The sequence below is a fragment of the Oncorhynchus keta genome, chromosome 17 (assembly GCF_023373465.1).
Source record: "Oncorhynchus keta strain PuntledgeMale-10-30-2019 chromosome 17, Oket_V2, whole genome shotgun sequence".
Taxonomy (NCBI): Eukaryota; Metazoa; Chordata; class Actinopteri; order Salmoniformes; family Salmonidae; genus Oncorhynchus; species Oncorhynchus keta.
Genome location: NC_068437.1, coordinates 53,239,696 through 53,255,476, shown reverse-complemented (window position 1 = coordinate 53,255,476; position 15,781 = coordinate 53,239,696). Strand labels below are relative to the sequence as shown.

Sequence of the window (15,781 nt, the reverse complement as noted above, 5' to 3'; positions counted from 1 at the left end):
ATAGAGATGTCCTGGTCTATCTGAGGTGAACCACTGGTAACTCAGATGAGTGTCTTTGTGCTTCTTCTCTGATGGACAGAAATAGAGATGTCCTGGTCTATCTGAGGTGAACCACTGGTAACTCAGATGAGTGTCTTTGTGCTTCTTCTCTGGTGGACAGAAATAGAGATGTCCTGGTCTATCTGAGGTGAACCACTGGTAACTCAGATGAGTGTCTTTGTGCTTCTTCTCTGGTGGACAGAAATAGAGATGTCCTGGTCTATCTGAGGTGACGTCTTTGTGTCCAACTCTGCCTTTTGAAGAAAGGATCTCACTGATGACAACCCCGCCCCCGATCACTGCAGGGCTATTTTCATCCCTAACAATGTAGTCCGGAGACTGATGCTGACACTCACCTGTTTCCAATTAACTGTCCTGAGTTATTGCCATGAGGCTGAATATGTCAGAGTCATGAGATTATGACTCATGAGATTGAAGACCTCTTTTGATCCTGTTTTTGTGAAGACTGCCTACGGAAATCAACAACGAGCGAGGACTCGGTGCTCAGCATTCTTAGACCAGGCACTTATTAGTCTGATTTTGTTGTAAAATATATATTTTTTATTTTCTTGACCTCTTTTTCTCTCTTCTTCTTCTTCTTCTTCTCTCTCTTCTTCTTCTTCTTCTTCTTTTTCTCTCTCTTCTTCTTCTTTTTCTCTCTCTTCTTCTTCTTCTCTCTCTTCTTCTTCTTTTTCTCTCTCTTCTTCTTCTTCTTCTTCTCCCTCTCGTTAGATGTTCCTGGCTGCCCTGTCCTTTGCCTACTTCTCTAAGGCCTTGTCTGGGAGTTACATGAAAAGTACGATAACCCAGCTGGAGAGGAGATTTGATATCCCAAGTTATTTGACAGGTGTTATCGACGGGAGCTTTGAAATAGGTAAACACTGTACCCGCATACCTACAGTACATGTTTTGTTTGCTTCTCTACCTAGCTATGCGTTCGTGTTTCTTATTCTTCTTTCTTCGTCTTTCTCCTTCTCTTCTTCTTCTTCCTTCTTCCTCATTCTCTTATTCTTCTTCCTCCTTTTCTTCTTCTTCTTCTTCCTTGTTCTCTTCTTCTTCTTTCTTCCTCCTTCTCTATCCCAAGTTATTTGACAGGTGTTATCGACGGGAGCTTTGAAATAGGTAAACACTGTACCCGCATACCTACAGTACATGTTTTGTTTGCTTCTCTACCTAGCTATGCGTTCGTGTTTCTTATTCTTCTTTCTTCGTCTTTCTCCTTCTCTTCTTCTTCTTCCTTCTTCCTCATTCTCTTATTCTTCTTCCTCCTTTTCTTCTTCTTCTTCCTCCTTCTCTTCTTCTTCTACTTCTTCCTCCTTCTCTTCTTCTTCTCTTCTTCTTCTTCTTCTTCTTCTTCCTCCTTTTCTTCTTCTTCTTCTCTTCTTCTTCTTCCTCCTTCTCTTCTTCTTCTTCCCCCTTTTTCATCTTCGTTCTCTTCTTCTTCTTCCTCCTTCTCTTCTTCTTCCTCCTTTTCTTCTTCTTCTTCTTCTTCTTCTTCTTCTTCTTCTTCTCTTCTTCTTCTTCCTCCTTCTCTTCTTCTTCTTCCCCCTTTTTCATCTTCGTTCTCTTCTTCTTCTTCCTCCTTCTCTTCTTCTTCATCCTTCTCTTCTTCTTCATCCTTCTCTTCTTCTTCTACCGACATAGCTATTCATACTGTATGTTTCACGGAAATGTTAGGGTGCATCAGTTGGATGAGCCACGATTACGTCTTCCCGTGCGTGTCATCGTAGGACCAACACACTATATGCCAATTCACGAGCCTCCCTTTGAACCCATGTGGCTTTTTTTAAATTAATGGGGTGGGTGGTGTAATACAACCTCAAAAGCTAATGGAGCGAATACCTATCCTATGTTCATTATAGCCCTGTAGTTCTCCAAGGCATCAGTGGTGTTGAATGCTGCTACACTAGTGCTCTTATTGTCAGCATATGACCCTGGTCTGTAGTGCCAGTCGCTGGGGTTTCTATGGCGATGTACGTTTTCCGTAGGCAATTGCATCAAAAGTAGGGCTTCTTTGTTAAAGCAGAGATTATATGTCCACATGCTGGATCCTTTGGCTCACTGTGTTGGAGCATATAGGTGATTGATTAACATCAGAGTTGTGTTATAACCTAATGAAGACAGTTTGTCTGTCCAAACGTTGGCTATTCAATTATTGTATCTGAGCTCCTAGACTGTGAGGCTCTCCTTCTTTCAACTTTTAGTACACTATATGTGCCGTTGTCAATGTTGATAGTTTCGTAAGCACTTTTGGATAAAAGTGCCTGCTAAATGACCATCATAAAGTCATATCAGAATAACATCCTGACGCTCTACATTTTCTCTGGTATAAAAACAGAATCACATCTGTGGTTCAGATGTAAACGTCTCTTGACCAATAGTGTTGTCGTTTTGAAAGTGTGACCCCCCCCCTGTAACTGTCAAATGGGCCCAACCATATCTCCTTCCCTTCATCCCTGTATTGTAGGTAACCTATTGGTGATAGCCTTTGTGAGTTATTTTGGTGCCAAGCTTCACCGACCTAAGATCATAGCGATCGGATGTGTCCTGATGTCGTTTGGGACGTTCCTCATCGCCATGCCTCATTTTATTTTAGGACGGTAAGTAGTAAGACGAGTACACAACTTGTCGTCAGAACATGTGAATGTATTGTGTTTTGTAGGGTGGCTCACATTTCAGTTGTGTTTTTACAGTGAGATAGTAGTTTAATCTTAAATTTAGGTTAACATGTTGCACAAAGGTTTATTGTCACTGACAAAGTAACTGTGCTGTAGACGCTGGGAGTCGAGTAGACGTGACAGTAACATTATCATGACGTGGGTTGGATAACAAATCAAGGGTAGCAATTTGAATGGCCGATATTACTGCTTTCCTTTTTTTTAAATTAATGTTTAGATTATTTTATTTGTTGAGGAATTACATGTTTAAATCGAATGACACCTAATGCATGCTTTAACCATCGCCGAGCCTAACTGTCACATTGGTATTTTGTACTCAGCTATAAGTTCCAATCGTCAGTTAGAGCGTCCATGAATTCAACCACTATCTTCGGTCCATGTCCAGCAAGCTCAGCTGAGTCCACACAGGCAGGTGACAAGGCCTCTATACTGCCGTCTGTAGGTAAGACATGGTAACTAAATCATATACACAGACATGCAGTACAAATTCAACCCCTACCACCTCCCCTTGACCCTAACTCTTCACTGTTTGTAGATCTGTAAGATGGAAGAAGTAATATAGTGGGAGCTCCAACACTCCACTGCTTATATCTACTGAGACCCGACATATTTTCTAACATTGATAGGTTAAGACCAACGGGAGGGGTAAGGAGGGAGTTCAGACTGGCTGATGTCCAGGATACTAGAACATTGATAGGTTAAGACCAATGGGAGGGGTAAGGAGGGAGTTCAGACTGGCTGATGTCCAGGATACTAGAACATTGATAGGTTAAGACCAACGGGAGGGGTAAGGAGGGAGTTCAGACTGGCTGGGTTCAATTCAGAACATTGGGTTAAGACTGATGTTCCTAGAACATTGATCCAACGGATACTAGAACATTGATAGGTTAAGACCAACGGGAGGGGTAAGGAGGGAATTCAGACTGGCTGATGTCCAGGATACTAGAACATTGATAGGTTAAGACCAACGGGAGGGGTACGGAGGGAATTCAGACTGGCTGATTTCCAGGATACTAGAACATTGATAGGTTAAGACCAATGGGAGGGGTAAGGAGGGAATTCAGACTGGCTGATGTCCAGGATACTAGAACATTGATAGGTTAAGACCAACGGGAGGGGTACGGAGGGAATTCAGACTGGCTGATTTCCAGGATACTAGAACATTGATAGGTTAAGACCAATGGGAGGGGTAAGGAGGGAATTCAGACTGGCTGATGTCCAGGATACTAGAACATTGATAGGTTAAGACTAACGGGAGGGGTAAGGAGGGAATTCAGACTGGCTGATGTCAGGATACTAGAACATTGATAGGTTAAGACTAACGGGAGGGGTACGGAGGGAATTCAGACTGGCTGATGTCCAGGATACTAGAACATTGATAGGTTAAGACTAACGGGAGGGGTACGGAGGGAATTGTGACCGGCAGTTTTTCATCCATTAAATCATTCAATTCTAATATGATATTGTGGCATCTAATGCTGTATTTAAGCATGTTTTTTCTTTCTTTCTTCTAAATGACAGGCTGTGAGCAAGAGTCCAGTGTGTCTATGTGGATCTATGTGTTCCTGGGTAATGTGTTAAGAGGGATAGGAGAGACTCCTGTACATCCGCTGGGAATCTCCTATATAGACGACTACGCCAGGTCTGAGAATGCAGCCCTTTACATTAGTAAGATGACATGTTTTTTCCGTCTCACAAAAAAAAAAAAAAAAAGTATATTGATTATAACTTTCAGAATCATTTGTTTAAAGTAGGATAGGTCATCCATGTCGCTAAATTAAGTTTGTGTCTTTTCTATTTTGAATGTTTCAGGCTGTGTCCAGACCATATCAATCATAGGTCCCGTCTTTGGCTACTTACTAGGATCCTTGTGTGCCAACATATACGTTGACACAGGATACGTGAACATGGGTGAGTCGATTCAGACAACTACCATGTTACTGGCCTCGTATATACAGCCACGGTGGTGAGTCGATTCAGACAACTACCATGTTACTGGCCTCGTATATACAGCCACGGTGGTGAGTCGATTCAGACAACTACCATGTTACTGGCCTCGTATATACAGCCACGGTGGTGAGTCGATTCAGACAACTACCATGTTACTGGCCTCGTATATACAGCCACGGTGGTGAGTCGATTCAGACAACTACCATGTTACTGGCCTACAGCCACGGTGTTACTACCATGTTACTGGCCTCGTATATACAGCCACGGTGGTGAGTCGATTCAGACAACTACCATGTTACTGGCCTCGTATATACAGCCACGGTGGTGAGTCGATTCAGACAACTACCATGTTACTGGCCTCGTATATACAGCCACGGTGGTGAGTCGATTCAGACAACTACCATGTTACTGGCCTCGTATATACAGCCACGGTGGTGAGTCGATTCAGACAACTACCATGTTACTGGCCTCGTATATACAGCCACGGTGGTGAGTCGATTCAGACAACTACCATGTTACTGGCCTCGTATATACAGCCACGGTGGTGAGTCGATTCAGACAACTACCATGTTACTGGCCTCGTATATACAGCCACGGAGGTGAGTCGATTCAGTCAACTACCATGTTACTGGCCTCGTATATACAGCCACGGTGGTGAGTCGATTCAGACAACTACCATGTTACTGGCCTCGTATATACAGCCACGGTGGTGAGTCGATTCAGACAACTACCATGTTACTGGCCTCGTATATACAGCCACGGTGGTGAGTCGATTCAGACAACTACCATGTTACTGGCCTCGTATATACAGCCACGGAGGTGAGTCGATTCAGTCAACTACCATGTTACTGGCCTCGTATATACAGCCACGGAGGTGCCATTTACGTAACGCCATAAATCCAGTTCAGTTCCTATATACTCATGGTGCTGTTACTGCAGACGCTTTAATCCAGAGCAATTTACATATAATATATGCCATTTAGCAGATGCTTTTATCCAAAGCAGTCACGCGTCTATACTTACAGTCACACCCCAGCGGGAATCGAACTCACGACCTTTGGTGTTGCAAGCACTATGCTCTATAGCAGGTTTTCCTCAGGACTCGGTCCTGCCCCCCCCGGCACTACACAGCTAATTAACCAACTCAGGACCGAGAATAGGAAAGCCTGGTCCTGCCCCCCCCCCGGCACTCCCCCAACTCAGGCACCCTGGTCCCCCCACACAGCTAATTAACCAACTCAGGACCGAGAATAGGAAACCCTGGTCCTGCCCCCACTACACAGCTAATTAACCAACTCAGGACCGAGAATAGGAAACCCTGGTCCTGCCCCCCCCGGCACTACACAGCTAATTAACCAACTCAGGACCAAGAATAGGAATCCCTGGTCCTGCCCCCCCCCGGCACTACACAGCTAATTAACCAACTCAGGACCGAGAATAGGAAACCCTGGTCCTGCCCCCCCCCCCACACAGCTAATTAACCAACTCAGGACCGAGAATAGGAAACCCTGGTCCTGCCCCCCGGCACTACACAGCTAATTAACCAACTCGGGACCAAGAATAGGAATCCCTGGTCCTGCCCCCCAGCTAATTAACCAACTCAGGCACTACACAGCTAATTAACCAACTCAGGACCGAGAATAGGAAAGCCTGGTCCCGCCCCCGGCACTACACAGCTAATTAACCAACTCAGGACCGAGAATAGGAAAGCCTGGTCCTGCCCCCCCCCGGCACTACACAGCTAATTGACCAACTCAGGACCGAGAATAGGAAAGCCTGGTCCTGCCCCCCCCCCGGCACTACACAGCTAATTAACCAACTCAGGACCGAGAATAGGAAACCCTGGTCCCCCCCAGCACTACACAGCTAATTAACCAACTCAGGACCGAGAATAGGAAAGCCTGGTCCTGCCCCCCCCGGCACTACACAGCTAATTAACCAACTCAGGACCGAGAATAGGAAACCCTGGTCCTGCCCCCCCCGGCACTACACAGCTAATTAACCAACTCAGGACGGAGAATAGGAAAGCCTGGTCCTGCCCCCCCCGGCACTACACAGCTAATTAACCAACTCAGGACGGAGAATAGGAAAGCCTGGATTGTTCTCTGTTCACATACTGATTTAACTGAATCCTAAATGGCTTTGAGCCCTTCCCTGTTGGTTATATGATCCTGCTACACCTGTCCTTCTCCAGAGACTATCACCATCACCCCAGGCGATGCCCGCTGGGTGGGGGCGTGGTGGCTGGGGTACCTCATAGCCGGGGCTATCACCCTCATGTCTGCTGTACCCTTCTGGTTCCTGCCCAAGTCGCTGCCTATTCCCGTGGATAAGCAACTTAATGCCAACTTCACCCCAGAACAGACCCGGTTCATCAAGGACTCTCCCTCAGCCATGGAACATAAGTTTAGACCAGAGGAACCGGCCAACTTTCATCAAATGGCTAAAGGTACCTTAATATCCCCTGGCCTGGCTTTTGAGAAGACCCATAACAACATACAGTACAGGCCTAATGATCAGATGAGTGTATACTTCAGGCAGGGGAAAATTAGGTTAGGGATACAGTAACGCATTGGAGAGGATCTACTACACTCTTAAACATAAAAACGTGTTCTGGAATGTTTCTTTGGCTGTGCCCATAGGAGAACCCTCTGAAGAACCATTTTATGTTCTAGGTAGAACCCTTTTGGGTTCCGTGTAGAACCCAAAAGTGGAAAGGGTTCTACCTGGAATCCAAAAAGTATTCTTCAAAGGGCTCTCCTATGGGCACAGCCAAAGAAACCTAGGTTCTAGATAAAACACATTTTTTCTAAGAGGGCTCTACTTCAGAGGGCTCAGAGAGTACACTCTGGACTATCTGAGCCCTCTGAAGAAGTAGATATGGTCGTCTCCAATAGCATTATTCATTCTCTTTCCATCTGTATGTCAATGCAGTTTTATACGGAGGTGAATGGTACATTATCTATTTTTTTACCTTTATTTAACAAGGCAAGTCAGTTAAGAACAAATTATTATTTAAAAAGACGGCCAAACCCGGACGAAACAAGGAACAATAAGCGCTGTTGTTTGTTGTTGTATTTTCACAGAATTTGTTCCAACATTGAAGAGTCTACTGGGAAGTCCAGTCTATATAACCTACCTCTGCGTGACTATTATTCAATTCAACTCTCTCATCGGCATGGTAACCTACAAGCCCAAATACATTGAGCAACATTACGGAAAGTCAGCATCAAAAGCCAACTTCCTAATGGGTGAGTATTGCATCGTTTTATGATCATGTGTTTAATGTGTCTTTAAAATCATACATCATCAAAAATAACATTGCTAATATTGTGTAATGGTGTAATATATATTTTTTTCAGTTAGCTGGTTTTGTCTGGAGAGTTTAATGTTCTGTCTTTCAGCCATATTTCCATGGCAGTATGGTTCTTTCATACAAAATAACAGACAGCTGCTCGAAAGATAGCTCTGACTTCTCTGTAATAAACACTGACATGAGAAGAGGGACTCTGACTTCTCTGTAATAAACACTGACATGAGAAGAGGGGACTCTGACTTCTCTGTAATAAACACTGACATGAGAAGAGGGACTCTGACTTCTCTGTAATAAACACTGACATGAGAAGAGGGACTCTGACTTCTCTGTAATAAACACTGACATGAGAAGAGGGACTCTGACTTCTCTGTAATAAACACTGACATGAGAAGAGGGACTCTGACTTCTCTGTAATAAACACTGACATGAGAAGAGGGACTCTGACTTCTCTGTAATAAACACTGACATGAGAAGAGGGACTCTGACTTCTCTGTAATAAACACTGACATGAGAAGAGGGACTCTGACTTCTCTGTAATAAACACTGACATGAGAAGACGGACTCTGACTTCTCTGTAATAAACACTGACATGAGAAGACGGACTCTGACTTCTCTGTAATAAACACTGACATGAGAAGAGGGACTCTGACTTCTCTGTAATAAACACTGACATGAGAAGAGGGACTCTGACTTCTCTGTAATAAACACTGACATGAGAAGAGGGACTCTGACTTCTCTGTAATAAACACTGACATGAGAAGACGGACTCTGACTTCTCTGTAATAAACACTGACATGAGAAGACGGACTCTGACTTCTCTGTAATAAACACTGACATGAGAAGACGGACTCTGACTTCTCTGTAATAAACACTGACATGAGAAGACGGACTCTGACTTCTCTGTAATAAACACTGACATGAGAAGACGGACTCTGACTTCTCTGTAATAAACACTGACATGAGAAGACGGACTCTGACTTCTCTGTAATAAACACTGACATGAGAAGAGGGACTCTGACTTCTCTGTAATAAACACTGACATGAGAAGACGGACTCTGACTTCTCTGTAATAAACACTGACATGAGAAGAGGGACTCTGACTTCTCTGTAATAAACACTGACATGAGAAGAGGGACTCTGACTTCTCTGTAATAAACACTGACATGAGAAGAGGGACTCTGACTTCTCTGTAATAAACACTGACATGAGAAGAGGGACTCTGACTTCTCTGTAATAAACACTGACATGAGAAGACGGACTCTGACTTCTCTGTAATAAACACTGACATGAGAAGACGGACTCTGACTTCTCTGTAATAAACACTGACATGAGAAGACGGACTCTGACTTCTCTGTAATAAACACTGACATGAGAAGACGGACTCTGACTTCTCTGTAATAAACACTGACATGAGAAGACGGACTCTGACTTCTCTGTAATAAACACTGACATGAGAAGACGGACTCTGACTTCTCTGTAATAAACACTGACATGAGAAGAGGGACTCTGACTTCTCTGTAATAAACACTGACATGAGAAGAGGGACTCTGACTTCTCTGTAATAAACACTGACATGAGAAGAGGGACTCTGACTTCTCTGTAATAAACACTGACATGAGAAGAGGGACTCTGACTTCTCTGTAATAAACACTGACATGAGAAGAGGGACTCTGACTTCTCTGTAATAAACACTGACATGAGAAGACGGACTCTGACTTCTCTGTAATAAACACTGACATGAGAAGACGGACTCTGACTTCTCTGTAATAAACACTGACATGAGAAGACGGACTCTGACTTCTCTGTAATAAATACTGACATGAGAAGACTGACTGTGACTTCTCTGTAATAAACACTGACATGATGAGACGGGACTCTGACTTCTCTGTAATAAACACTGACATGATGAGACGGGACTCTGACTTCTCTGTAATAAACACTGACATGATGAGACGGACTCTGACTTCTCTGTAATAAACACTGACATGATGAGACGGACTCTGACTTCTCTGTAATAAACACTGACATGATGAGACGGGACTCTGACTTCTCTGTAATAAATACTGACATGATGAGACGGACTCTGACTTCTCTGTAATAAACACTGACATGAGGAGACGGGACTCGATAAAAGCGAGATAGATTTGAAATTAATATAAAATAATATTGAATAATGTAAATAATAAATAGCCGGTCTTGATATTAAATTATATTCAAGTTAAATTATATTTAAAGTGCTGTTGATGACCACATAATAATAATAATAATAATAATAATAATATGCTTTTATTCTGTATTCAATTAGAGAAGAGTGGTTTAGTAGGGAGTGGAGAGGAGGTTGGGGGCTCAGCCAGAAATACATTCAGCATTCCCCCTGTCCTTTCAACCATCAAAGACAGTTTCATCTCTCGTGACCACTTCACATGAGATATGAATGAAGGACTTTGACATGAATAAGGCTATTCCTTCCTTTGATCTCTACTGGGAAGAAGGATTGCGCTAGATACAGTCGCATCTCTGCCTCACTGTAAAACCCAGTGAGTGATTCCCAATACAGTTTCCTCCACCCTCTGTAAGAACCTGGGTCCTTTCTCAATTCGTCTCTCTGTGACTCGCCACATCCTAGCTCCTTGCCCGCTTCTCAACCCTATTGGAGGAGAAGATCCTTATGAGGAGGAGGTGATGAGACAAAGATGATCATTGAGAAAGATCCCTTTTGTCTTGTGATGTCTGTATTGTACGTGCCTGGGTACCCAGACTCCTTACTCCTGCCAAATGTTACACTGCACCCACGGACATTAGTTTTGTTCTCTGCAATGAGTCTGGATCTGAGTACCTCCCCGACCCTTCAACGAATGCGAACACATTTTTGGGGCAGTCTGATTGGTCCAGATTCAGAACACACGTGGGCAAACCGCCGGTTTGAAAGTTCGTCATTGACTTTAATACTCGGATGGGTTAGAGATGATCCAATCGATGATGAATTTGTTTTGTACAACACCTCTCTTGCCCCTCTTCACCACAAACGACTTCAGACTAAAGTATGTAGCGAACAACAGAGTAACGGAATCATAGAATGTGCGTGGAAGATGTCGTTCCCATAGCAACGATTAAAACATTCCCAAACCAGAAACCGTGGATTGATGGCAGCATTCGCGTGAAACTGAAAGCGCGAACCACTGCTTTTAATCAGGGCAAGGTGACCGGAAACATGACCGAATACAAACAGTGTAACTATTCCCTCCGCAAGGCAATCAAACAAGCTAAGCGTCAGTATAGAGACAAAGTAGAATCTCAATTCAACGGCTCAGACACAAGAGGTATGTGGCAGGGTCTACAGTCAATCACAGATTACAAAGAGAAAACCTGCCCCGTCACGGACCAGGATGTCTTGCTCCCAGGCAGACAACATTTTTTAAAATGCCCGCTTTGAGGACAATACAGTGCCACTGACACGGCCCGCAACCAAAACATGCGGACTCTCCTTCACTGCAGCCGACGTGAGGAAAACATTTAAACGTGTCAACCCTCGCAAGGCTGCAGGCCCAGACGGCATCCCCAGCCGCGCCCTTAGAGCATGCGCAGACCAGCTGGCTGGTGTGTTTACGGACATATTCAATCAATCCCTATCCCAGTCTGTTGTTCCCACATGCTTCAAGAGGGCCACCATTGTTCCTGTTCCCAAGAAAGCTAAGGTAACTGAGCTAAACGACTACCGCCTCGTAGCACTCACTTCCGTCATCATGAAGTGCTTTGAGAGACTAGTCAAGGACCATATCACCTCCACCCTACTTGACACCCTAGACCCACTCCAATTTGCTTACCGCCCAAATAGGTCCACAGACGATGCAATCTCAACCACACTGCACACTGCCCTAACCCATCTGGACAAGAGGAATACCTATGTGAGAATGCTGTTTATCGACTACAGCTCGGCATTTAACACCATAGTGCCCTCCAAGCTCGCCATCAAGCTCGACCCTGGGTCTCGACCCCTGTGCAACTGGGTGCTGGACTTCCTGACGGGCCGCCCCCAGGTGGTGAGGGTAGGCAACAACATCTCCACCCGGCCGATCCTCAACACTGGGGCCCCGCAAGGGTGCGTTCTGAGCCCTCTCCTGTACTCCCTGTTCACCCACGACTGCGTGGCCACACATGCCTCCAACTCAATCATCAAGTTTGCGGATGACACAACAGTGGTAGGCTTGATTACCAACAACGACGAGACTACCTACAGGAAGGAGGTGAGGGCTCTCAGAGTGTGGTGTCAGGAAAAAAATAACCTCACACTCAACGTCAACAAAACTAAGGAGATGATTGTGGACTTCAGGAAACAGCAGAGGGAACACCCCCCTATCCACATCGATGGAACCGTAGTGGAGAGAGTAGTAAGTTTTAAGTTCCTCGGCGTACACATCACAGACAAACTGAATTAGTCCACCCACACAGACAGCATCGTAAAGAAGGCGCAGCAGCGCCTCTTCAACCTCAAGAGGCTGAAGAAATTTGGCTTGTCACCAAAAGCACTCACAAACTTCTACAGATGCACAATCGAGAGCATCCTGTCGGGCTGTATCACCGCCTGGTACGGCAACTGCTCCGCCCACAACCGTAAGGCTCTCCAGAGGGTAGTGAGGTCTGCACAACGCATCACCGGGGGCAAACTACCTGCCCTCCAGGACACCTACACCACCCGATGTCACAGGAAGGCCATAAAGATCATCAAGGACAACAACCACCCGAGCCACTGCCTGTTCACTCCGCTATCATCCAGAAGGCGAGGTTAGTACAGGTGCATCAAAGCTGGGACAGAGAGACTGAAAAACAGCTTCTATCTCAAGGCCATCAGACTGTTAAACAGCCACCACTAACATTGAGTGGCTGCTGCCAACACATTGACTCAACTCCAGCCACTTTAATAATGGGAATTGATGGGAAATGATGTAAAATATATCACTAGCCACTTTAAACAATGCTACCTAATATAATGTTTACATACATTACATTATTCATCTCATATGTATACATATATACTGTACTCTATATCATCTACTGCATCTTTATGTAATACATGTATTACTAGCCACTTTAACTATGCCACTTTGTTTACATACTCATCTCATATGTATATACTGCACTCAATACCATCTACTGTATCTTGCCTATGCCGCTCTGTACCATCACTCATTCATATATCTTTATGTACATATTCTTTATCCCCTTATACTTGTGTCTATAAGGTAGTAGTTTTGGAATTGTTAGCTAGATTACTTGTTGGTTATTACTGCATTGTCGGAACTAGAAGCACAAGCATTTTGCTACACTCGCATTAGCATCTGCTAACCATGTGTATGTGACAAATAAAAGTTGATTTGATTTATTGTGAGTTGTCAGGTTAATATTGTATTGCAGGCATAATCACCATCCCAGTTAGGAAGAGTGGATTGTGCTAGATCTTTCCCTGTAAAATGGCTATATACAAGCCCAGCTCTAAACTTTTGAGGAACCTAAGCAAAATTTAGTTGGGGGACCCCTCACCACCATGCTGGCAAAACATTTTAGAGCCCCCCTCTTGACGGTGGAGAGATTTTTGATTTTGATTTAGAGTTCATTTCGTGCAATTCCACACATTTTGCCATGGGGCCGTTTTAGGGGCATTTTTTGTCGTTGCCGTTTTTACAGCTAATTTCATGTAATTCCACACATTTTGCCCAGCCCATTGTGAACCTGAAAACGTCATCCTGACACGTTTTTGCAAAAAAGGTCAAATGTCACAGTAGCTGATGTTTTTTCTCAATACATTGCAGTCAATGGGAGAAGATGTCACAGTGTTTACGTTTACAGTATGTCAATACATTGAAACCAATGGGAAAAGATGAGTGTCACAAGATTGATGCTTAGGTCAATACATACAGTAGCAGTCAATGGGAAAAGATAAGAGACAACCGATGTTGAGGTTGAGCCAAGATGTTGAGATGAAGCGAGGGTTAGGGTTAGGCTTAGAATTGAGCTGGAAGTTGATATGAAGCTAGGGTTAGGAATGAGGTTAGGTTTAGGGTTGTCAGGGTTGAGCTTTGAGTGGACATGAATCTAGGCCTACCCCCCAGAATTTGTTCTTAACTGACTTGCCTAGTTAAATAAAGGTGACATAAAAACATTTTTAAAAAGGTGACATAAAAACATTTAAAAATGTGCTTTTGAGTGACATCTGCCTCACCTGACCTAGAGTTAATGTGCTTTTGAGTGACATCTGCCTCACCTGACCTAGAGTTAATGTGCTTTTGAGTGACATCTGCCTCACCTGACCTAGAGTTAATGTGCTTTTGAGTGACATCGGCAGAACGGTTGAGAAATAGAATCAATATTCACACATGGGACCGTTCAACAGACGCTCCCGATGAACGCAAGCCTACATCTGACCATGTGAAATGAACTCTTCACAGTGAAAACTCGGTCTCTCAGAGAACAAGGGATTTATTCCATAGAAAAGCATTGTCTACAGTCCTCACATAACCACGACACTCCCGTTGACTGCGTTTGAACTAGTTAACCGTCCTTGCACACAACCTTATAGGGATGCCCTGTGTTGAGGTTCAGCTTCCTGTGACAACAGGAAGTGTCTTAATTTACCCTCAACATGATCCTTCATTCTCTCCCTGCAGTTACACAAAATCATTGTCTTCCATCCTCTGTAGAACGTCATTTCTCAACGTAAAAACCTGAGGGCTTTATTAAAGTGTGTTCCCAGAAGGGAACCCGGCATATGAAATTTAAAGTCAATAGACCCAGAAGCATTTTTGACTTCCATTATAGCATTATTATGAATTATTGAATTCATTCTGAAAAGGATATTGCAATTTTTTTTTAAAGTTAGATTGACTTTAAACTTTAAAACTGTATGTGTCTGACTTCCTGCCTATCTGTCTCTGCCTGTCTGTGGGAGAGAGGAAGGAGAGAGCGAGGTGAGAGGAGGGGAAGGCAGGGAAAGGAGAGAGAGAAAGAGAGAGAATGGAGGGGGAAGAGGGAGACGGAAGGGGAGAGGGTGAAGGATGGGGAGAGAGAGGAGGGAGAGAGACAGATGAGACGAGGTGGAGGGAGGGACAGAAGGAGGGAGAGAATGGAGCAAGATAGAGAGAGAGACAGAGAGGGGGAGGGAGATAGGTGAGAGAGGTGGGAGGGGTGGAGGATGAGAGATGGGAGGATGAGAGGGTGAGAGAGATGGATGAGAGATGTGAGAGGATGAGAGGGTGAGAGAGATGGAGAGGGAGGAGGATGAGAGATGTGAGAGGATGAGAGAGATGGAGAGGGTGGAGGATGAGAGATGTGAGAGGATGAGAGAGGAGAGGGTGGAGGATGAGAGATGTGAGAGGATGAGAGATGTGAGGAGGATGAGAGGATGATGGAGGAGGGTGGAGGATGAGAGATGTGAGAGGATGAGGGTGAGAGAGATGGAGAGGGTGGAGGATGAGAGATGTGAGAGGATGAGAGGGTGAGAGAGATGGAGAGGGTGGAGGATGAGAGATGTGAGAGGATGAGGGGTGAGAGAGATGGAGAGGGTGGAGGATGAGAGATGGAGAGGATGAGAGGTGAGAGAGATGGAGAGGGTGGAGGATGAGAGATGTGAGAGGATGGATGAGAGGGTGGGATGAGATGGAGAGGATGAGGGGTGAGAGAGATGGAGAGGGTGGAGGATGAGAGATGTGAGAGGATGAGAGGGTGAGAGAGATGGAGAGGGTGGACGACGAGAGATATGAGAGGGTGAGAGAGATGGAGTGGGTGGAGGATGAGAGATGTGAGA

General features: G+C 44.6%; 1 protein-coding gene across 1 annotated transcript in view; it reads left to right on the top strand.

The window, feature by feature from the left end:
• Positions 1-771: 771 nt before the first annotated feature.
• Positions 772-15,781, top strand: part of LOC118396077 (solute carrier organic anion transporter family member 1C1-like) — a 30,558-nt gene continuing 15,548 nt past the window's right edge. Inside the window, exons 1-7 of the mRNA XM_052467028.1 lie at positions 772-913; positions 2,507-2,639; positions 3,038-3,159; positions 4,239-4,385; positions 4,530-4,628; positions 6,862-7,116; positions 7,754-7,918. Coding sequence (XP_052322988.1) covers positions 772-913; positions 2,507-2,639; positions 3,038-3,159; positions 4,239-4,385; positions 4,530-4,628; positions 6,862-7,116; positions 7,754-7,918 — 1,063 coding nt within the window. The remainder of the gene's footprint in view (positions 914-2,506; positions 2,640-3,037; positions 3,160-4,238; positions 4,386-4,529; positions 4,629-6,861; positions 7,117-7,753; positions 7,919-15,781) is intronic.